This window comes from Balaenoptera physalus (genome assembly GCF_965194825.1).
Source record: "Balaenoptera physalus genome assembly, chromosome: 8".
Lineage (NCBI taxonomy): Eukaryota > Metazoa > Chordata > Mammalia > Artiodactyla > Balaenopteridae > Balaenoptera > Balaenoptera physalus.
In genome coordinates, this window is record NC_138887.1 from 91,592,894 (window position 1) to 91,617,499 (window position 24,606).

The 24,606-nt window shown below is 35.7% G+C and overlaps 1 protein-coding gene across 10 annotated transcripts in view; it reads left to right on the forward strand.

The window, feature by feature from the left end:
- Positions 1–24,606, forward strand: part of CFTR (CF transmembrane conductance regulator) — a 221,127-nt gene that overhangs the window by 148,701 nt on the left and 47,820 nt on the right. For 9 of the 10 annotated variants that reach the window (XM_082472243.1, XM_082472245.1, XM_082472241.1 and 6 more), the window contains 6 exons: positions 4,500–4,537; positions 4,995–5,239; positions 8,507–8,586; positions 13,830–13,980; positions 15,063–15,290; positions 18,093–18,193. In XM_082472243.1, the coding sequence (XP_082328369.1) occupies positions 4,500–4,537; positions 4,995–5,239; positions 8,507–8,586; positions 13,830–13,980; positions 15,063–15,290; positions 18,093–18,193 (843 nt within the window). The remainder of the gene's footprint in view (positions 1–4,499; positions 4,538–4,994; positions 5,240–8,506; positions 8,587–13,829; positions 13,981–15,062; positions 15,291–18,092; positions 18,194–24,606) is intronic. The other variant, XM_082472250.1, reaches the window with a different exon arrangement.

Here is a 24,606-nt window from a genome sequence, read left to right on the forward strand (position 1 = left end):
TCCTCCTTCCTTTTACAACAACCAGAGGGTATTATTGTTGCCTGGAGTATCTAAAGATCCAGTTTAGTCCTTTTATTCCTGAGAGTTTTAAGAAAAGTGTCAGAGAATTGCTATATACTGTTCCCTTATGATTTCCCTTCTGTTTGCTAATGAGGAATCACTAGGTGGCTTTACATTATTAGTATACACAATATATGCTCCCATAATACCTTAATGATAGTTATACCTTTATTGATAGTAGTACTTTTCAGGCAGCATTACTTAGCAAGTGTCTATGTTTTAGGGCGTGATTTAACCTGCAAAGCATTGAAATCTACGATTAAGTCATAACAAGGTGTCACTTTACTATTACTGCCTGTCATTCATTCAGCCACTTACTCATTCAACACGTATTTTTTTAGTTCTTTCAGTGTCTCAGGCATAATTCTATATGCTGTGTATACCATGAAGAACAGAATGTACAGATAGAATAATGTACTTATGTTAACAGAACATTCATAATGCTGTGCTCCTTTGGTGAAAACTCAAAATGCCAATACTATTTTAATGGTAGTCATTTACGCACAGATCTCCTTGTGTGACTTGGGAAGAGCTCTGAATTCTGCATTTGTACAGAACTTATAGAATGAATTGGTTCCGGTTCTTTATCTTTATCCTACATAACATATCATGATATGTTATGCTTTTTAAAATGTTTTCTATGTGATTAGTATATAATTTCTCTCTGTTGACATTGGTATTTTTTATTTTTGTAAAAAAACATTTATTTATTATTTATTTGGTTGCACTGGGTCTTAGTTGTGGCAGGCGAACTCTTAGTTGTGGCATGCATGTGGGATCTAGTTCCCTGACCAGGGATTGAACCCAGACCCCCCGCATTGGGAGTGCAGAGTCCCAACCACCGTGCCACCAGGGAAGTCCCTGTATTTTTTATTTAAGTATACTCTTTTTTATCCCTTCCTTTATTTATTAAGTACAGATTTACCAAATGCCTACTGTTTACCGGGTGTTGTTTTAGACACTAAGGCTACAATAGGAAAGAGGACAGAGGATAAATACATTTTGATGGAAATAATCACAGAGTGTAATAAGTGCCAGAAGGAAATAAACAGTGAACTAATATAAAGCTGGGCAAAGGAGGGTAGACAGGGAAGGCTTCCTGACGAAATGACATTTAATTGACACCCAAAAGATAAGAAGGACTCAGACATGCAGAAACTGGGGCAAATGCAGAGGTCTTGGAAAAGTTTGGTAAATTATGGAAACTGAGAGGAGGCCAGCACAATTGGAACAGTGGGAGAGAGAAGTGAGTGGCATGTCATGTGGTGACATTGGAAAAGTAGGCCAGAAACAGGTTTGCAGAACCATTGGCTGAAGTAAAGAATCTGGGTTTTATTTTAAATGCAACAGGAAGCCTTTGAAAGGCTTCATTCAGGGTATGATATGACTTTTTTATGCTTTAAAAAAGATCACTCTGCTATATGGAAAATGGATTGGATGGGGACACGAAGGGAGGCCGGAACATCTGTTATGACAGGAAGGGATTGCTGTTATTAACTAGGCTCAGCATCCAGAGTGTTTAGAACCTTTAAGTCATATTTAAAGGCCTCTGAAGATATTCCACAGTGAAGTATTTAGGAGTGTCTTTTTTGTAGTTCATTAAAGTTCTTCATGATAGAATATTGGACCGTTATACCTCATTTGGTTGTATTCACGTTTTTGAACCTTTTCTATACCTGGTCTTGGCAGTTTTCTTCTCTTTTCATGCCTATTTTCTTTCGTTGTGAGTATCAAACTTGTACCTAGCCAGCTTATGTCATGGTAGGGTTCCTCCTAAGTCTTGAATATATTCTTGCTCTAGTTCTCCATCACGTCTTATTTTCGAAATCATACTGTTGGTGTTTTACTATATAGATGATCAACCTTCATCTATCACGTCTCCAAACATGTTTACTAGTTCATTTAGCAAATAAGTCTTTCAGAAAGAGGCACTTAATTTCTCTTTCCGTATGTATATGCTGTATATTCTATCCCCGACATGCCATTATTTTTTAAATCATAGAGACAAATTATCTATATAATTTAAATTGTGACCTAGCTTCTAAATACTGGCTACTTCTTTTTCATTTGGGGTCATTTGCAAAGTTCGTGAATCATCATGTTGACTGTTCATGGATCTATCCTTAGAGAACACCATCATCAGACTCCTGATACCTAGCATGGGTATATAATAAATACTCTGGCTACACCCCTATCTAACTAACAGTTTTAGTCTATTCATGCACTGTCCAGTACAGTAGCCACCCACCAGCCATGTATGACCATGTAAATTAAATGAAATTATTTAAAATGAAACACAATGTAAAATTCAGTTCCTCAGTCACCCACACTGGTCACATTTCAAGTGATCAAGTGCCATGTGTATTAAGTGGCAATGATACTGAACAGTGCAGATATTGAACATTTCTATTTTTGTAGAAATTTCTCTTGGACAGTGCTGATCTAGACGGGACCATTTTCTATGTGATATGGAATGATGTTTAAAACCCTGAAAGAGCTGAAAATAATGACCTTTTTGCTTTTCCTCGAATCTTTCAGGACTGTCACTCTATCACAAACTGTATGAACTTTATAACCTCAGACATTTTGGAAATTAAATGTTAGAACTTGCTTGCTTAATTGTTTCTATATGCCCCAGACATTTTCATTAAAGTCATTATGTCAAGTCCTTGGAAATGTTTTTGTTCCAGTCAATAAAAGTAGTTTGGGTTGGTGGTTCCACAAGTGGTCTCTTCCGCAAGTGGTCTCTATTCACAAGAGCCAAGAAATAACTTTATATTACACTGATTAGATCAGTGTCTTTGAACAACTGCTTTGGTTATTGTAAATATTATAAAATATTTATTTCTGGGATTTACTCACATTCAGAGAAGGTTAGAATGCCAACATTATTGACACTTCTTTCACTGGAACAAAGAGGGACTATAATAACCAAAGAGTCACTCAGAAATATACCCTTATCTAGGTTCTTGAGTAATTTGATTAGTCTTAGGAAATCGGAAAACATTTGCACTGGAACAAAGACTTTTGAAATAGCTAGATTATTGCTGTGTTTCTTGTCATTTTGAATTCACTTGAATTTCAAGGAAACAAAGGTGGGTTTTTTTTTTATTAATATGGTTCATATAGGCTATGTGTATAATGAAAAAAAGTAGGAAAGTGAGAATGATGCTATTAGATTTTTCATTATTATACTCCTATCTGATATGCAAATTTACCTAAAATTATATACTATTTAAAGTATAGAACTTCATAATGTAATTTCTTAATTAATGTTAATTATTCTCCATAATTTTTATATGGTACTGTTAAATACTTAAGATAAATTGATTATGAAATAAGAGATAGATTTCTTATACCAAGCATATTTGTTTCTCCCCTATTTATTTTTATTCTGTGTTCATTTTCAAATTATTTTACTTACAATTTCTCCTTTTTTTTCTATTTGATTCTTTGTTAAAGTTATTGGGCTAATTGTATAATTTGTCTTATAATTGTGTAAATATTTCTGGTGTTATAATTGTGTTGGTATCATCACAAGATGGTTTTCCCACAGCATTTAGGAGACTGGAATGCCAAATTGAAATAGAGCAGAGTACAGATCATTTAAATAACACAGAAACTAAAAAGAAAAATCATGGTTGTTAAACATTTTTTTATTTTGGTTTAGTTATGGTATAGAACATTTGTTCTTCAACCAAAAGTTTCCACCTTGAGAAAGCCCAAATAGTGCCAATAGTGTATGTTTTAACCTGAATGCACCTTATCTTTATTCAAAAACCATGAATTTATTTATTTATTTATTTATTTTGAATTTTATTTTATTTATTTATTTTTTATACAGCAGGTTCTTATTAGTTATCTGTTTTATACATATTAGTGTATATCTGTCAATCCCAATCTCCCAGTCCATCCCACTACCACCCCCCCCAAAAAACCATGAATTTTTACACTTTTGAGATTTTAACTGGTTTTCATAAATATATATCTCATCTTTTCCAGTAATTAATTGGTCTTATAGTTATGTCCCTCATAATCATTGTATGACAAATGAAATTATTTATAGCCACCAACCAGATAAATTATCTGCCAGCAGGCTGAGAGTAATCTCTTCATAAGAAACAAACTTTATTATTTAAAATGTTTAACTGCAATATTAGCTCTGCTGTGAGGTTCTATGAACAGTTCCTGTTGAAAGAAGGAGAGAAATGGAAAAGTATTTTATTCAGTGAAATTTGAATTCCATTAACTTAACATGTTCTCACCTCAAATAGTGGTTCTTAGAACAATTATTGCAGCTGCTGGACCCAGGAAAGTAAAGCAAAGGAAAATGAAATTGTATATATTTCAATGTTAGTCATGGTGGAATTAGAAGTGGGTGTGGGAAAAATAGGAGAAGATGCTGGGAAAAAAATCAAGTGTGTATTGTTCCATTCCAGGTGGCTGTTTCTTTGGCTGTGTTGTGGCTGCTTCCAAAGTGAGTATTCCATGTCCTATTGTGGATTGTATTTTGTTTCTATTGATTATTTGGGTCTTATTAATTATTGTAATATCCACTCTGCTTCATTTCCCCACAGTACTGTAGTGGAAAATTGAGTTCTTTTGTTTAAAATTGTGAGCATGTGCAGTTCCTGCAGCTCTTTACCAATTTTTAAAGGATTTAGTTGTGCTTAGTTTCCATAAAATGCAATAACAATATTTAAAACAACCTTGCACACTTAGTATTTTCTCTGAGTATTTGAAATTTTATCTATTTCAATGGTTAAAAACTTAATCTACTTTCTTGCAATAGTAAGTCCTTCAGGTTAAAGGCATAAGCTCTGCTAATGAAATATGTTGTGTTTCTTTAGGCTCAAATTCAGCATCATTTACATGTATTGGAAATTCAATGGGAAAGTTTGGTTGCCTGATAACAATTTCCTTTTGCTTTACAGACCATCTCCTCAAGACAAAGGGAATAGTACAGCAAATAACAGTTATGCAGTGATCATCACCAACACCAGCTCGTATTATGTTTTCTACATTTATGTGGGAGTAGCTGACACTTTGCTTGCTCTGGGACTCTTCAGAGGTTTACCACTGGTGCATACCCTAATCACAGTGTCAAAAACACTACACCACAAAATGTTACAGTCTGTTCTTCAAGCCCCTATGTCAACCCTCAACACGTTGAAAGCAGGTACTTGACTAAGTGTACAAAATGAAGCTGCTGCTCCTCCACAAACAGGGCCTGTGAGTTGGTTGGTTTTCTAGTAGTAGCACTGGCTTTTGCATGCAGGCATCTACTCTTTGTTGAGCTTCCTTATGACTGGCATGTACCTGTCTCAGGTATTATAGGCTCTCAGATACCATCACTCCTCATATTTCTGTATCAGTTAATTAGAGTAGCTCAGTTTGTTAGGACATGATGCTGATGGGACTGTAGCAGCAGAAGCAGGCCCTTCTGAGTCAGCTGTCCTTCTCTATTCAGATATTTGATCTAGCCCCCTTCTAGGCATCTTGCTGCCAATGTATATTGTTGTTTAAAAGAGAAGATTTGAAGTGATCAAAACAATTCTAAGATTCTTTTACTAATAAAGTGTTTTGATGAGGTAGAGTAATCTAGTTTCATGTAACTGTTCAAAGATGATCCCATAAATTCATTCAGGGTTGTTTTAAATGGGTTGGGTGGATCCCAAATGTATTTTAAAAGTATTTTTGACACTATCATAGAGGTTAATAAAAGAGTACAAGCTGTCAGTTATAAGATGAGTAAGGTCTGAAGATCTAATGTATAACGTGGTGACTATAATTGGTAACACTGTCCTGTATAATTGAAATTTGCTAAGAGAATAAAACTTAAATGTTCTCTCACACACGCACAAAGGTAACTATGAAAGGGGGTGAATGTGTTAATGAACTCAGTGAGAGGAATCCTTTCACAATGTATACATATATTAAATCATCACGTTGTATACTTTAAATATCTTACAATTTTTTTGTCAATTATACCTCAACAAAAATAATTAAGACCACAGAAATTAAGAGAAGTGAAATAAAGGGACCAAAGATTTTAAAAACTAAGGACAATAAGGTACTTTGAAAGTAATCAATTTTATTGATTCCCCTTTAGACAAATTCACATTTAAAGAATCTGAGGTTAATAAGGAATCTCCCAAGTTTTATTCTTACAGAAATCTGTTGAGCACTTACTTTCTATGGCACTAAACCAGGGACTGGTATGAAAGGATGAATAAGGCACAGTTCTTGCCCTGGAAGAATCCAGACAAGGGAGAGGAGGTAGACACAGGAACATTTGATTATAAAGGAAAGAATAAATTCCAAGACCGAGATTTTTAGAGTGATTTGTATCTAAAAATCTCAAGATAAGAATTATCCATCATTTTTTTCTGGGTAAAACATTTCAGTGTTAGTATTCAAGAAGATCTTCCTTATATCTATTCTTTTAAGCCCTTGTGTATCACTAAAGCCTTGCCTCATTTGGATGCACTCATCACCACGCTTCTGTTTTAGAGCTAAGAAATTTTAGACCTAAAAGAGAATGCCCAATTACCTTGATCCAATGATTTCATTTTTTTAAATGGGAAAACTGAGATCCAGAGAAGGTAGGGGATTTGCCCAGGATTCTAGCAGTGAGAAATGGGCAATGAGAATTAATGAAAGGATCATGGGAATTGTTTGAGGTCTGGCTTGTCCTCATGAGAGTGATGATCATGGGCAAGTTACTCTTCTGAGACTTTGCATCCGCATCTGTAAAATGGGGAAAGGAATAATTATCTCAGAGGATCATTGTGAGAATGAAAAAAAGTCATCATCTACTAGCCTGTTACATAACCAACATGAAATAAATGCCAGTTCCCCACTGTTGTTCCCTTTCTATTGTTTCCCATTTGAAATATACTAAGCACTAGAATGATATATATCTATATATTTTTTTTTAATCAAAGCAACTTTCATTTTCTACACAGAATAAATACCATACGCTACTTTTTTTCAATTTTTGATTCATTTATGAAAAGATATACAAATATATTTAATTAAATATGCTAAATAAAATATCATTAGTAAGGGCAAGGAGATAGTGACAAATAAAAAAATAAGCATTGAATTCTTCCTACATAAGGCTTTTTGCTGAGGGCTCAGAGTGATACAAAATAAATGTGGCATGGTCCAATGACCTCTAGAAATTTACAATATAGAAAAAAGAGGTAAGACATGTATACAAGCGACTGTACAACATGTATATAATTATTATAACACAGAAGTGCTGTAAAGATGTATTAAAGGTATTAAATGTGTCCAGAGGAAGAAGGGATTAATTTGAGGTGGTGCAAAAATTGACGCTTCCTTGCAGGAAAGGCATTTGAGTTGGGCCAGGAAGGAGACATAGATTTTAACACGTAGACATGAGAGGAAAGGGTTTTCAGGCAGAGGAGCTACGTGGAAAAGGCAAGGAGGTAGGAGAGTATAAGGTGTATTTAAACAATAAGCCAGTTTGAAACAATGTTTGAGAAGAGGAAGCTTGTACCTAGGGTAGTTTAAGGCCAAATCATGGAAGATATTAAATATTAAACTAAGAATTTTAGACTTTATCCTGCAATAAATGGCGGGGGGGTAAATGATAAGATTCAATATCACTTTGTTTGTACAGTATTGTGTTGTATTTTATCTAATTATAGGTTTAACTCACCCCTAGACAATGTATTCCTCAAGGGCAAGGAGCAAGGCTTATTCACCTCTGTTATCTCAGTGCCTAGCATTGTGCCTGACACCTAGTAGACACTCCATGTGTAACTTTTCTTCATTGAAGGAAAAAATGATCAGACATACAAATGTGAGTCTGTTAATTTAGAAGACAGACTGAAGCTTAGATTGCCAGTGAAGAGGGTAGAAAAGGAGGACAGGGCAAAGGAGGTCCACATGGTGGGCAGGAAGGGGTTGAGAGCAGCCACGGGTTCTGCTGAGGTATGTTTTAGAAAGGTGTGGAAGTTGAAGGATAGGGAGGCTCTGTATTACAAAATACGATATAAGGGAATGATGAGAGCATATCCAGAAAATTATTACTTAACTCAGGCTTGTAAATGGGAGACTTTAGTAGTAGGATGGGTGCCTATTCCTGACATAATTTGTGATAGGGCTCTATTAAAGACCTTGGTTTTTGCCTGAATCTTATAGCAATCTGTATTTTATAAATGTTTAAAAGTAGTAGACAATAACTTGAACACAGAGTTATTTAGAATCTTTGTACAAGTTACTTAGAATCCTTGTACTAAAGTTGTCTACGTCATTATATATATATATATATATGTATATATATATGATTATGTACTCATTTGTATTTGAGTTCTGAATGCTTCTGCTGTGATCCAAATTTATCAAATTCATCAAATATTGATACATATTTTTAAGATTACTAGTTTTTGAAGAATTTTTCTTCACATTATAGGTGGGATTCTTAATAGATTCTCCAAAGATACAGCAGTTTTGGATGATCTTCTGCCTCTTACCATATTTGACTTCATTCAGGTTTGTAAAAATAAGTACTATTAAGTGACTTTGCTTTGTTGCACTTTTTAAAACTAATTAGAAAATGTAGTAAATTAGTTCTTGCTTACTTTTCATTCGATTAAGAGTTGAAGCCTGTATATTGTATAAATCTTTTCAATATTAAAAAAAATCTTCAAAATAGTCATAAATTTAGTAAATTCAGTAGTAAGTCAGAACTGTTTACCTGACCAAAACCTAAGGCAATTCCTCATTTAGATATAATAGCTGTCTACTTGGGAGTGATTTAAGATGCATAGCAGACCGTTTTCCCCCAAATCACTGTCCGTGAAGTGTGACATTTTTGACATTGGCATCACTATTTGATAGAAGTCACCTACCTCCAGAGGGTCCGTGTTAAAATGGGATCAGTCAGTTTCCTGGTGGACTACAGTTTCAACCAGTCTCATCCATGAACACTTTGGCAAAGATTAGCTAGTTAGCAATCTCACAGTAAGGACCATAATGCAGGGACAGAAGTACAGGTAAGTTTTCAAGCAGGTGAGAGAGGAAGGAAAAATTCAGGACTAGTCAGGACTATCCCTGGGTGACAGATCTGAAGACACCTGCAGGGCAGCCTAACTCTGAGCATGTGTCCTTAGGGTGGGGTGATTGATGGTGAAAGTGGAGAAGGGAAGAAGGGGTTGGAGATGAAGGTGACCTAGGGGATACCGCATCAAGACTTCCTAAGTGACAGAACTTGAGTGTTGTGAGTTAATAACCTTGGCTGTTGAATGAGGTTTGAAAACAGCTTACTGTCTGGCTTAGGTTGAGCTTCAGAGAGTAAATGACGCAGTCTCAAATAACCTCCTTGGAGAGACACTTGGAACAGGATGCTGCGCATCTCAGGATGAGTTGTTCGTCACCCCCGCCACTGAGAACCTATGAAATAAAATAAAATAAGGGCTATCACATTTGTGTGTATACACAACTGACATTGGCAGGTGCACAAAAACCAGACTGCCAGTTTGCCTCATCTGAAATGATTGGCACAGTCAAACACATTAACTGTTCCAGGTGAACTTTAGTATTTTGAGTTTCCTTCAGTTACTCTGTTTAGGGATATAACTTAGCAGCCGCTGCTGGAATTCTTTAACCGATGCTTTGAGTTTATGCATGTGAAGGAATGTTTCCCATGTCTTTCTTTAATTTCTGGGCATTTCTTCCTTGTTCTAGGATTGTAAATGACTGGTCTCAACTGTAATATTATTAAATCAGGTACAAACTGGAACATGGACATCTTGACATGATTGCAGAAGAATTCGCAAATGTTAGCCCTTGATAATTTAAAAAAAAAAAACTTTTGTAGTCTGCTGAGTATTTTCTGAATCAGTGTAAGGCTCACTTCAGAAATCCTTTGGGAGAGTGCAGTTTTGAACACTTATTTTATGAATTAACAGTTCTTGACACACGTGATGGTTCTCATCCTTTCTCTTACGGCAATTTCAGTAGTTTCTGCTCAACTTCTAATGTTGCAGCTCACTAGTTGTTTCATAAGTGATTGGGCAGGGCTTTTTTATTTTGATTTCCCTATTTTATTTACAAGGAGGTCTCACATTAAGGAAGCATGATACATGACAATCAAATACAGTAAAAATCCGATTAATTTTGATTTTATTAAAAAATGCATCAGAGGGGTCCTTTAAATTGTGAACCCCTTTGGTTATACTTAGGTTCAGATTAGTTAAATTTCTTTTTAGTCACATTTCAGAAACAGATTTTTTCATAGAATGAGGCACACCTGTAAATTTCCTTTTTTTAAAAAAATGTTATTTCTATTAACTCTAGTTCTTAACATTTGATAATATTCTGGGCAATTTACTTTCTGGATTGGAACATTGTATAGTGAAAATGAAAGATCCAGATTCTATTCTGCAGATACCACTATTTATTTTACCTTGAGCTAGATACTTTATCTCTAAGAGTCTCAGGTTTCTCAAATGAGGAAGATAAGTCTGATGATGATCATTTTCAATATTAAACTCGTATGCTTCAGATTGGCATACTGGAAGTGGACCATACATGACAAATTTGAACTTGAAGCCACACAGAAAAAAAACTATCCTGGTGTCCTACTTATCTCTATGCTTCAGTGACTGATTTTTTTCACGAAACAGAAGCCTCCGTGTTTTAAAATATGCAAATCTTCTCTTGTCAGCCTCAAAACCTTTAGGTTTTTTTGATTCTTTCTGTCTTACCCTAATATATGAATACACAGTGAGTCCCGCCACTTTGATCTTTACTATGTCTTTTACATCTTTTTTCCTCCCTTATTCATTCTATTAATCCCATTAATCCCTGGCTTAAAAATTCTCAAGGACTAACTATCAATTATGAATTAAATTCCAGATCTGGTGTTCATTGCCTGGTTTTAAATAGGTATTTATTATCTATTTATTGATCAATCAATTAATTAATTAACCTTCTAAATGATTTCAAAGTGATCTTTCATTCTTATCATCTGGTGCCTTGCAGGTTTTATAGTCTGTTGATTTTTTTCCCCTAGAATTTTAGGATTTGGGTAGGGATGAACGGGAATTAGAATCTGTACTCACATTTCCATCTTGTATGGAAGTCCCTCTATTTATTTATTTTGTTGTCCTCTCACTAATATACCTGGTCTGAAATGACTTGTTTCTTATTCACTGTGAATTAAAAACTAGGACAGAATTTAAAGTTTCTTTGTATAATTAGAATATCAAACATATTAAACCAGTGCCTTTAGTTTTGCACAAGTGCTAAATTATTAGCTTCTGACCTCAATGCCTAAGGATGGCTCCTTATAAAGTAAATAGAGTTATTTTCCTCAAAGCTTAGATTTACTGTTCACTTCTCAGTTTGGGCTGTATTCTGGATAATTTTAATCGCTGGAAATCTACCTTGTGAATATTTCACCATTTCCAGTTTTACCCACCTTCTCCATTCTTCTCAAACCCTATGTGATATCTTGGTAGGGTTGGCTGCACAACTCTTCCTGTTCTATTGTAACATAGTTACATTGTCATTCCTAAGAATCTCCACCATATCAGCAATAATTAAGTTAGAAAGAGAAAAACAAATACCATATGCTAACACATATATATGGAACCTAAAAAAAAAAAAAAGGTCATGAAGAACCTAGGGGCAAGACAGGAATAAAGACACAGACCTACTAGAGAATGGACTTGAGGATACGGGGAGGGGGAAGGGTAAGCTGGGACAAAGTGAGACAGTGGCATGGACATATATACACTACCAAACGTAAAATAGATAGCTAGTGGGAAGCAGCCGCATAGCACAGGGAGATGAGCTCCGTGCTTTGTGACCACCTAGAGGGGTGGGATAGGGAGGGTGGGAGGGAGAGAGATGCAAGAGGGAAGAGATATGGGGACATATGTATATGTATAACTGATTCATTTTGCTATAAAGCAGAAACTAACACACCATTGTAAAGCAATTATACTCCAATAAAGATGTTAAAAAAACAAAAACAAAAACAGAAAAAAAAAAAAAAAGAAAAAACAATGATCACTTTCCCCACCCATTGTTATAATCCAACAGCTCCAGATTGGAATTACATGGTAAAAATAGCACAAGACAAATGAACACAGTACTGTTTACAACTGTCAACAGCAAACAAAAAAAAACCCCTGATTCTAATGGAATAGCTGAACGTTTCCATGTTGCCAATGCAATAGCATTTGTCTTTCAGACATACTGGTATTTAATATAGTGGCCTATTTAAATTAAATTGTATTTCCTAGTAAATAATGCTTGGAAGTTAATTTTTCTCTTTTTTTCAAAAGATCCTATTTCTGAGAAATAAATACTCTCAGTTAAAAAACTGAGTCATTTGCCATTGATGAAGTCTTGTCATGTAGTAACTAGGGCGTTTGAGGCTTTCTCATTGCACTGGTGGAACTTGTAGGGCAAGAACAGAATAGAGAAGACTTTCTTTAGATTATTGAGTCATCATATGTACTTAGTCCAGTGTTTGGCACTGTATTTATCTGAGTATTTGTTGAACGAGAATGAGTGAAGGGCTTATTGTAGAATTTGATGATGGACACCTTAGAGGCATTTTCCCTAGAAAAGTATCATTGAGATATGATCATCCGAAGCTTTAGATGAACATAACAACCCATTCAAAGAAGATTTATGCAGATCTTAGTTACACGCTTATTCATGTTTTCATCTACCAAAATGTTCTGTATTTCTGTATTGGTTTTAAAGTACATGTGTCACCCATGGCAGTTGGTAGACAACTGGCTCAGTGATTATCAGATAGATGTTATGATAGGTTTATTTTTCAACCCTTGTTGTGACAGTTACTTTATTTATACTTTATTCACATGGGGTATTGTGGAACAAATGTTAGCAGATTTTTTTTTAGTATGTATGGATTTAGTGTCCTTTGGAAATATAGAATTTAAGCCTTGAACTTGATCTGAAGAACACCAATATGGTTAACTTATTTCTGAGACTGCCCACAAGGATCCAGTTTTGGGGGTGGATAATGTGAAGATATGTCTCTAATGAATGGGCTTGACTGAAACACAAAATTCATTTGACAGTATATGAGAGAAAAGTGGTCTAATTTCAAATTAAATCAGCCATACCCCCAAAATCTTCTTTTTGCTTTTTTTTGAGCCTCTAGGTCATCTTCGATTGTTTTAAGGAACAGGAACAAAAACAGGAAGGGGAGTGAAATTTATTAAGTATACTTTTTTTTTTCAATCTTAAATGTTAATCAACTAGGTTTGGAGAAATTAAGTAGCTTGCCTAGATGACCAAGCCTACCAGATTTTTCTGACTCATGAGGCTCCAAGGTGAATGCCCAATTTTCAGAAATTGTCTGAACAAAATAAATCCTAAAATTTCACATTCATACTAAAATTATTTTAAAATAGAAAGTTTCTTTTAAAAGAAGCCCAGGCTAGAAAAAAATTATGTTCATTTAAAATTTATTTATCATACAGCACTTTAAAGTGTATAGGAAGTGAGTATACACTAAGATGCAAGAATACCGTGTTTTCTAAACTGCAAAGTATTATTATGAGCAACCTAAACAATTTTTGGAATTTTGATAGAACTTATGAAAAATGTACTTTGAGGTGGCTGCCTTCCCAGTAGGAAGAATGGAACAGAGTGTGAAGACCCTATTTAGAAAGATGTTGCTAACATACCTTGTCCACTTTGCAACATGGAACTGTTTACTTACCAGTGTATTTTCTTTGATCCCACAGTTGTTATTAATTGTGATTGGGGCTGTGGCGGTAGTCTCAGTTTTACTACCCTACATCTTCCTAGCTACAGTGCCAGTGATAGCGGCTTTTATTCTGTTGAGAGCCTACTTCCTCTGCACCTCACAGCAACTCAAACAGCTGGAATCTGAAGGTATGATGCAGCCTGTGCAACGCTCACCTGGGAAAATATCACAAGAGCTATTCGTGGATATTTATCTGTGATTTATGTACCTTTCCAAAATTTTTTTCCCATTTTTAATCTCTGGCATTATATGACAATGACTTTTAAAAACATCTATTTCAACTGTGATCCAGGCCGTCTCTGTACATTCTCATCATATATAACTCTCTTGGGTCTCATACTTTTGTTATTCATTAGATCTTAAGTATTATTATTGAGAATTTGACCTTTGTCTTCTTTCAGATTTAAAATATAATGTTAAACCACAAACTATCCCCCCCCAAAAAAAGTATAAGTAGGAAAAGGAAACAGTAAATTATAAAGCACACATAGATTGTTTTTATTAATAAATGACCATGTGACTTCGTTTTGATTTTAAAACAAGTATATAGAGTCTTAGGAGGCTTGATGTATATTATATCCATTCATAATCATATAAACTAAAATTTGAAAACATAGTGCTACTATTACTAAATGTTTGTCTGTGTTCCCAAATGATACTGGACAAAATTCTTCCCTCTGGCTTGTTTTCAGACACCTTTCCTTTCTCTCCTGGGGGTCTGCCTTTTTGTGTTCCCCCAAACATTGCTTGAGCTCTTTGGGAAGCACATTGTTCAGTAACAGCCTTTGTTTGGGTGCATTTTCAGGGGATATATTTCCAGTGTGTTTCTGCATTGAAGGTTATTTGCTAAATTAAGTCACATAAACTTTCTTAATTGAGGCCTTGAATAAATTGCCTCAAAAGAAAAACATTTTCTCTGATTAATTTAGGATTAGTCAGATAAACAATGCCCAGTGGTAGCCAAGGAATATGAATAAATAATGGCAGTGATTTTATAATAAGTTCCCATCCATGGTAACCAAGTAAAAAAGAGGGTAACTCATTAAAAAAATAACAGATTGCATCTATTCAAAGTACGGCACCAGAATGAAAAGCCTTTTTAACCAATGACATTTGTTGTTTGGTTATTCTTTAAGCCACTCTTTTTAAAGTAAGAATTTGCATTATGTGTTTACATGACTTGCATTGTTTTCTATGGAATATTTCACAGGCAGAAGTCCAATTTTCACTCATCTTGTTACGAGCTTAAAGGGACTATGGACACTTCGTGCCTTTGGACGGCAGCCTTACTTCGAAACTTTGTTCCACAAAGCTCTGAATTTACATACTGCCAACTGGTTCTTGTATCTATCAGCACTGCGCTGGTTCCAAATGAGAGTAGAAATGATTTTTGTCCTCTTCTTCATTGCTGTTACCTTCATTTCCATTTTAACAACAGGTACTGTGAACTCCTTAACTATTTAGCTAAGCATTTAATTTAAAGCTTTGCCAACCAATAAAATGCTACATTCTTATAGGTTAAAAATTTTAGATATCTTTAAATGAATTTTTTGAGAGTTTATTGATCAAAAAATTTGTTTATTGTTGAATGAATGATTTCTTTGAATTAGAGATGTATGCAGTTGAAAAACTGAGATACAAGGAGTGTCAGATAACAAATCTGTGATTCAAAGAAAAAAACCATCTCATGACTCTCATTTTGATAAAGGATCTTGGCTTCAAAAGTAATAGATCTCTTTATTAAAGAACTCTCTGAATAGGGGAAAAGAAACATCCAAATTTATATACAGATACACACAAAATCCCCCTCCCTGGTAAGTTTTGTTCTTTTAACCACCGGTTGGTGCAATTTGTCATCCTAATGTGAACTTTGCATGGTGAAAAACTGCCATAGAAGTGAAATAACTTAGGTGAAAGTGCCATATTTTTCAAATACAAATGTTCTGAGTTTTGGGATCTTTGGGTGAAAAACGTAAAATATTTCATCGTAAGTAAAATGAAAACTTATATAGACAAGTGAGCTCTTCTAATTAAAAAAGGTGAATTACTGAGCTATAAGAAAGGTTGAAATATATAGACAAGTGAGCTCTTCTAATTAATAAAGGTGAATTACTGAGCTATAAGAAAGGTTGAAATATCTTATATATGTGACTGTGGACAGAGATTCAGAGTGACTGCCAAATCTGAGGGGTCGTTTGGTTCTAAGAATAGAATCCGGATCAAACAAAATGAAGCGCGTGTTGGAGAATTATAGGAGGACCTCGTGGAGCACAGGGCGGGAGGCACATGGAGCCTCCAGGGAAAATGGGACAGGCGTGGAGAGTCAGACTCAGAGCTTCCCGTCTCTGGAGACCGGATGCCGGCCGTGCCCATTCCTTCCTCTGGCTACTTCATTCATTTCTCTTTCTCTGAAGACTGGTTTCCCTGATGTCCCAGAGCTGTGCTACAGTGACCTTATATGGCCTCTCCATTCAGGCCCTTTGAATGAACAGCTGACTTCCCTCTGTCCAGTTACCAAGTATGGGCAAGAACTGAAAACAGGCTCATTTTGGCTGAAGGGTCCACCTGCCGTCCACATAGGTGCCGTGAGACTAGTGGATTCCCCGCCTTCACTGTTCTCTCAGCCTAGGGCGATGGGAAATGACTCTATGAAAGGAATATAAGGGGCCAGGCAAATGAACTAAATCCTTAGCAGTACAGTAATTTGGGGCAACTTTAAAACAAAATAAAATTTCTTTTGTGGTTCAGGATTTTTAAAAAATTTTGCCTTTAATTAAGTTATTTGAAATGGGATCCAAGAGGGCTGAGTGAACAAGGATTTGTTAACGGTGAATTCAAACCAATATATCATGTGCTATAACATAATGGTAAAGGATCTGATTGAGTCCCGATTTACCAGGCATGATAGTCAAAGCATTTCGCAATCAGTATAGTTCAGGACCTATCCATTAAATCAGATGCCCACCCAGAGTGAATGTTAGCCACACAGCTAATAACAACCCTGCCTCTGCTGGTCTTCAGCTGTGGTAACTTGTACACTTTAATTAACTTCTCTAAAGCCCTCATTTTCCTCATGTGTAAATAAACATAATAATAGTACCTATCCCATAAGTTTGTGGTGAGTATTAAATGTGATAATTTGTACAAAACACTTAGTGTAGTGCCTGGTCCATAGTAAGCACCTGAAAATCTTATATTACTTATTATTGTTATTATTTTAAAAATTTTATCTTACTCTCATCTTACTCTTCAGAATGAGTAATATATTGGGGCCCTGGATAAATCTCACCTATTTCGAATAAATGATTTAGTATTAAAAGCACATACCTGCTGTCTATGGTTTGTCTTCTGTTAGAGGAATTGTAGAAGCAAAAATTTCAATTCATAATAATGGGATGAATTATTTCTCCCAATTTTAGAACCCTATGGCAGTTTTATCATGCATTACAGATGCAAGGACTGACTCTCAATTGAGACTTGATAACCTAAATTTATAATAATTTAAGAACATTCTTATTAGAAAAATTTTAGGGCCATGAATAGAGAGTATTTATGAACTTTAATTAGTGGTCCCCTCTAGCCCTTAAAAACTATTTACTCTAATTAGACTTTTAAGTATTGTTCTTCCTGGGTGAACGAGTCAATTTTATTTTAACATAAAGAGCAGTCTTCTCTTTTTCCAAATGGCAGACCCATGAGTTCTGACTTCCCCATGAACCTCGAAGTTCTTTCTTCCCAACAGCATCTGATTGGCAGAGAAAGTCCGCCTCACAAAGGCATGAAGCACATCTAAACAGCTTCTGGATGCTGCTCACACACATCTCTCTCCTACTTTTGACTTCTTTGTAGAGGAGCTTATTCAGACAGACACAGGACTTTTTTTCCATTGTCCATTGTAGTCTTTGAAGGTATTATTACTTACAGAGTGATAGTAGAAGGGATAAAAGTGATATTTACCCAACACCAACATCCCCTTCAATATCTGAAGCATTTAAAAAAGGGCAACTCTTTCCTAATAGTCAATCACTCTTTGATTTAAAATGTTGGTTGAATACTTATTATATACAGGGCATATTATTACTAGTGATACATGCTGTGGGGATCTGAGATGAAAAATGGTTAAAACTGGCACAGAATCAAAATGTAACTTTAATATGTGCCCTCTTCTAGGAATACATAAAGTGGTTCACAGAAGAGAGAAATAGCATAAAGTCTGTTTATATCTTTTTTTCACCTATAGGTGAAGGAGAGGGAAAAGCTGGGATTATTCTAACTTTAGCCATGAATATCATGAGTACACTACAGTGGGCCGTAAACTCTAGCATAGATGTGGATAGCTTGGTAAGTATTATTTTTTTTATATTTTATGAAAAAAAAATTCAGATGAACCAAAAAGTATAGGTAGTAACATAAGGGATGACTATATACCCAGACCCAGCTTAAGAAATAAAACACTGCGGATAAATTGAAGGTCACTATCTATCTCTCATTAAACCCATAACTCTTCTTTCCTCCACATAAATAGCCACAATCAAGATCTGGTGCTACGGTGAACATTCTTGCAGTCTCCTTGCCCAGGATTTTTCTAGGATAGCCATCCAGGAGTGGTATTGGTAGGCCATAGAATTCACCCACGTTCAACTTTACTAGATGGTGCCAAATTATTCTAAGATCTGTTGTACCAGTTTAACCTCCCATCAAGAGAGTATAAGAATTCTCAGAGGTCCATAGCTATGACATGCAACACTTGATATTGTTGGACTTTGGTTTAATTGAAGTATAGTTGATTTACAACATTGTGTTAGTTTCAAGTGTACAGCGAAGTGATTCAGTTATATATATATTTTTCAGATTATTTTCCATTATAGGTTATTACAAGATATTGAATATAGTTCCCTGTGGATACAGTAAATCCTTGTTGCTTATCTATTTTATATATAGTAGTTTGTATCTGCTAATCCTATACTCCTAATTTATCCCTCCGCCCCTCCCTTTCCCCTTTGGTAACCATAAGTTTGTTTTCTATGTCTGTGAGTCTGTTTCTGTTTTGTATGTAGATTCATTTGTATTACATTTTAGATTCCACATATAAGTGATAATATATAGCATCTGTATTTCTCTGACTTACTCACTTAGTATGATATTCTCTAGGTCCATCCATGTTGCTGCAAATGGCATTATTTCATTCTTTTTTATGGCTGAGTAGTATTCCATTGTATATATGTACCACATCTTCTTTATCCATTCATCTGTCGATGGACACTTAGGTTGCTTCCATTTCTTGGCTATTGTAAACAGTGCTGCTGTGAACATTGGGGTACATGTATCTTTTTGAATTAGTTTTTAACTTTTCCAGACGTATGCCCAGGAATGGGATTGCTGGATCAAATGGTAGCTCTATTTTTGATTTTTTTAAGGAACCTCCCCATACTGTTTTCCATAGTGGCTGCACAAATTTACATTCCTACCAGTAGTGTAAGAGGGTTCTCTTTTCTCCACAACCTCTCCAGCATTTATTATTTGTAGACTTTCTGATGATAGCCATTCTTGTCAGACTTTTTAATTTTGGAAATCTGATGGGTGTGAAGTGAATGCTGAGGAGATAGGGCAGCTTAATACATATTTATTGGCCATTTGAGATTCCTTGTCTGTTAATTGCTTGTTCATTTCGATTGCTCATTTTTCAAGTAGATTGGTTTTTTTCTTAATTCATTTGTTGGAGTTTATGAATTCTGAATCAGTTGTCACTTGTATACATTTCAAACATGGTCCTCCAGTCAGTGGCTTGGCTTATAGTATCTTTTGATGGAAAGAAACTTTTAAGTTTAATGAAGTTAAATTTTTCAATATTTTCCTTTATGTTTTGTGCTTTTGGTATCTTTTTAAGAAATCCTCCCCTATCTTGGGTTTTCAAATTTATCAGCATTACATTTTTCATAATATTTTTCATATTTAAAATTTCCACAGTCTTTTTTTTTTTGTGTGTGTGGTAGCTCCTTTCTCATTCTTAAGTGTTTATCATTGCCTTCTCTTTTTGCTTGGTCAATATTGTCACATATTTATGTAATTTATTAGTGTGTACAAAGACCATATTTTGGTTTTGTGATTTCTCTTGTTTTGGTTCCTTGGAGTGCAGAGCCTGCAGTAATGTATGTGAGGTAACACTGTGTCCAGGGCACAAATCCCATGGCAGCAAGAGTGAGAGATAAATGGAATCAAGGCATCTTTCCTCTTTTCATTTAAAAAACAAATGCATAATTTTCATCAGATGGTATAGTTGGTCTGGATAGCTTCATCATCAACTTCTATTAGTCTAGCTGGAGTACTGTATTCAAAATCAGACATCCAGTACTGTATTTGTGGACGGTCTAGAAACCCATGTTGGGAATGACTATATAACACTTGTTATTACCCTTTTGGCTTAGGTTCTTTTTCTTATTCTCTGAGACAGTTGGCATGTTCTCAAAATGCACACATTCGTTCAGCTGTGAAATTTGTATAATCAGTTCCTGTCAGAACAAGTATCGTTATAAAAAATACTTCTATAGGGAAAAACCAAACCTTTTCATTCCCTCTTCTTGTCTATGTGACTTAATATTTTATTTAACCAAAGCATTGTAGTAATTCATTGAAATGTAATTTAACCTTAACCTGATTTATAGCAGGGTTTTTTTCTTTTCCTTCAACATCATTTTTTTTGTGAGTCTGACCAGCTCTTTTTAGTGACGCCATTCTTCTCCTCACTTAGCTCTTATGCTTTTGGGGTTGAGTCTTGTAAATGTACTTTAAAATGTTTCTGTTGGAAGATAGCAGGAAGATAGTAAGTAAATATTGTGCTGGCATCTATTTAATTCTTTGTTCAAACTTTCTACAACTTTGACTTTACGATTAAAATCCTCACGCACTTCGCTTCGTTTTCTTTATCTGAAAGCATCTCTTTAGCTCGTATATGCACAGTTCCTTTCTCTTTGTCACATTAATTTGCTTGGTTTTTGTAACAGCCTCTACAGCCTCTCTTTGTTTGGTGTCTGTTTTGCATGTCTAATCTCCATTAAAGTTTCTTTCAGGCATTTTTATTTCTCTAGTTTTTCACATGGTCATCCTGGGCTTTGTGACCTGTGCTTTGACATTGTTTCACCTCCTGGCATAAAAGGATCTTTGCAAAAAACTATTATGTTCTAATACAGTCCATGGAAAGTATCAATATTTGCATTTCATCATATTTTTTAAAGTCGTTTTCTTTTCTTTGAATATCAAAGTGATCATGTTAGTTTTCATTTCCCTGCCAAACAGCACAACTGGTCTTTCCTGGGCCTTTATCTAGTTATTAATTCCCATCTTGCTGCTTCCACCCCTGCAACTGCTAAAGTTGTCCAGTAATCTGTTGGTTTTCACCTAGCATATGTTGAAAGTAGAAGGGGAGAGAGCTCTGCCCTCAAACTTCATGTTTACATATGTGTTAACACTAAAGGTCCTTGTGACCTCTGAAGTGAAAACTCACTTTACTTTACTGAGTTCTGAAATGAATTTAGACCTGAGTTTAAAATGCAGTAAACAGGGTGTTTTGTTTGACACACACTTTTAGTTTTTCAGTACAAAGGTACTCAGAAAAAAATGTCTTTAGACTTGGAAAGAATATTTCATTTATGCATCTGGCTGGGTTTAGGCATGAACAAAGAGTCAACCGTCAACAGAAATATGAAATTATAAAATTGGCAATATGACTTTTCTTCTACTGCTCATCCATTGCTTAACCCAGGTGCCTAGCTTTCATTAGCTTTCAAACGGTAGAGGTAATATTTGGAGGATAACACTTCCTCATCACAACCTCAGGTATCTTTGCATTTATGACTGACTGCACATCTCAGATGTTGGCACTCAGAACTGGTCAACAACCCTTTTATTACATTTTCCTAATAAATTCTCTATTTTATTCCCTAAGATGGTTCTTTCCCACGTTCTTGTCTCTTCTCAGGTGCTCCAATAATTCCACCCCCTGCATTCTCAGCCAATGACCTTGCTACATACTATATAGAAAAAAACATGCAACCAGAAAGAATTCCCTCCTTTCTCTCCACCACCCTTCTGCACCACTACTCATATGCTCCAGTGCCCTCTGTGTCTTCGCTCCTGTATAAAGGCCAGTGATATGCGATCAACCCCTCTTTGTGGGACCTTTCTCCCTAGCATAAAACTACCATCCTGGGAAGCTGCTGCATAGCACAGGGAGATCAGCTTAATGCTTTGTGACGATCTAGAGGGGTGGGATAGGGAGGGTGGGAGGGAGGCTCAAGAGGGCGGGGATATGGGGATATAGGTATACATATAGCTGATTCAGTTTGTTGTACAGCAGAAACTAACACAACACTGTAAAGCATTTATACTCCAATAAAGATATATATATTTTAAAAAAAAACCTGCCATCCCTTGATCTGCAGCTAGCACTCCATTTCTTTGACCAGTTTTCAGCAAAAATTCTTAAAAGAGTGCCTGACTCCTTTCCCCCCCCCCTTTCTTTACATAACCTGCTTCATTTCATTTCCATCATCCCCAGCACTCATGACCAGCATCTTTCCGGAGCCAGCATCTTTGTTTCTCTCAACCTCTCAGCAGTTACTTATGCCATGGACCATCCTTCCTGTGATCCTTTCTTCTCTCAATAGGCTGATGCTACTCCCACCTCGTTTTCCGCTGCCTCTCTGGTTCCTCCTTAGTTCTCTTTGCTGGCCTCTCATCTTCTTGCAAAGCTCTAAACATCAGCTGTATTCCAGCCCTCCTCTATCTACACTTTCTCTAACTGTTATCTAACTCCATGCTTCAGAAATCATCTCTCAATGCATTGCACATTCATATCTCTAATTTAGACCACTCCCCTGCCCTCTAAATATATATCCAACTACTAACTTGACACCTCCCGGTGTTTATAAAACACAGTGATAGACTGTCTTCCAGTAGACTTGACATTTTAGGGCATAGTTCTTGTTTGGAATCTCCTCAAAATATGCTTGCAGTATCAAGAGACCATTAAAAGTGAACGAAACTTCTACCTGCTAGTTTGTCTAGTTTTATATAGCAGTTTGGGAAAAAAATCATCTGAACATTGTCACCTTATGAACAGCATAGTGTAATAGGTTGTGAATAACCCCAGAAATTTGTAAAATAGTAAAATTATCAGAGTCCAACTTAATAATTCCCACTAGAAACCTCCATGTTAAGGGATTTCCAATTATTTCAATTGATATCACAGTGTTTTAAAAACTATTATTTCTAATTCACTCTTCATTTTAACATGAATAGCATGTATGTCTCTATTCATTTCAATTGTGTATCTCATACTATTCTGTAGATAGGATGAAAAGAGAAGTGTTAATTCTTTTTAGCTCCATTCCTCACGTACTATATGGATTATAGGTGTTATTGCTAGAGCTATTATCTTAAAATTTTTGTGTTCTTAATTAACAAAGCTGTATGCTTATTTATTTTATTTGGATTCACAAGATGCCTGCCATTTTTAGTACCATAAAGCTTCTCTGTCTCCTATTGTTAGCTACTTAAACATTATATATCTTAAATAGGCTGTGCATACCTAGATTTTTGCCTCCATGAATGAGTGAAAATTAAATAAATAAATAAGAGGTAGAAAGGATGAAAGGTGATGAGGTGATGTTTCAGACTTAGTGCTTATCAAGCCTTTTGGTGACTAGTGAATTGCCCACACTCATAGTCTCATTGTTTGAATGAGGCAGTTGACAATTCATCTGTTTTCAGGGCTGTCTACATCCTAGTGGGCACAGCTAAAAGATCTGAGCATATGAATAGTATCCACTGCCTTAATTCACCAATTGCAGCAGCAGATAAGCCATCCCTGTTATAGAGTGTGTTCCTAATAACACAGGAGTATGGGAGCCGCCGGGATGAGCAGGGAAGACTGTGCCTCTGTACGGTTCACAGTTAGATTCCAGTTAATGAGTTTCCAGAAAGTTCTTGCAAGATTGATGTAATCTGAGAAGAGTTTTCTGTCAATAGAAACTCCCTCTGTTTCTCCTTTGTCCTTTTATTGACCGTGTTTATTTTGGGTTCCAGTAAAGATCAAGTGACTGATTGTACAATGACCAACAAGAAACCTGATGGGAGGAGAAGTGGGGAACCTGCCTTTTCTTCAGTGCTCCTGATGCCTAATACTATTGCATTGACAGTAGTTTCTGCCATGAGACTCTGAGGGGAGAATTCACTCCTCCTATTTTTTTTTAACCTCCTTTTAATGTCCTCTTGATAACACCTTTCTTTGTTTTTCTGTTCTCATGAGTCTTTGTGGTGTAGTTTCCACTTATGACCTCTGTCCCAAGACTTCTTTCCACCCAGCCTTTCTATTTCCATCCTGCAAAGTGACTTTCTATTCTGTGTTCCACTCTGGCCCTACCACCAAGAAGTTGTGTGGCCTTAGGCAAGTCATAACCCACTTGAGGGCTTCACTTTTCTCTTTTGTAAATGAAACAGTTTGGTTAGAAATTTTGTAAGCTTCTGTTAGCTCTGACATTCTCTTCTGAACCTATGAAAGATTTCAAGTCTTGATTGGCAAGTATGCAGGCACAATTCCAGGTGCTCTCAGGAATCACACGTATCTGCCACTGTCCCCGAATGCTCATGTCCAATGATTAGGTCATTCACCACTGCAGTTGTCAGAGCTGATAAAGAACTCTGAACCAGTGTGTTACTAGAATCAACAAAGACAAAGAAAGCACCATTAAGATGTT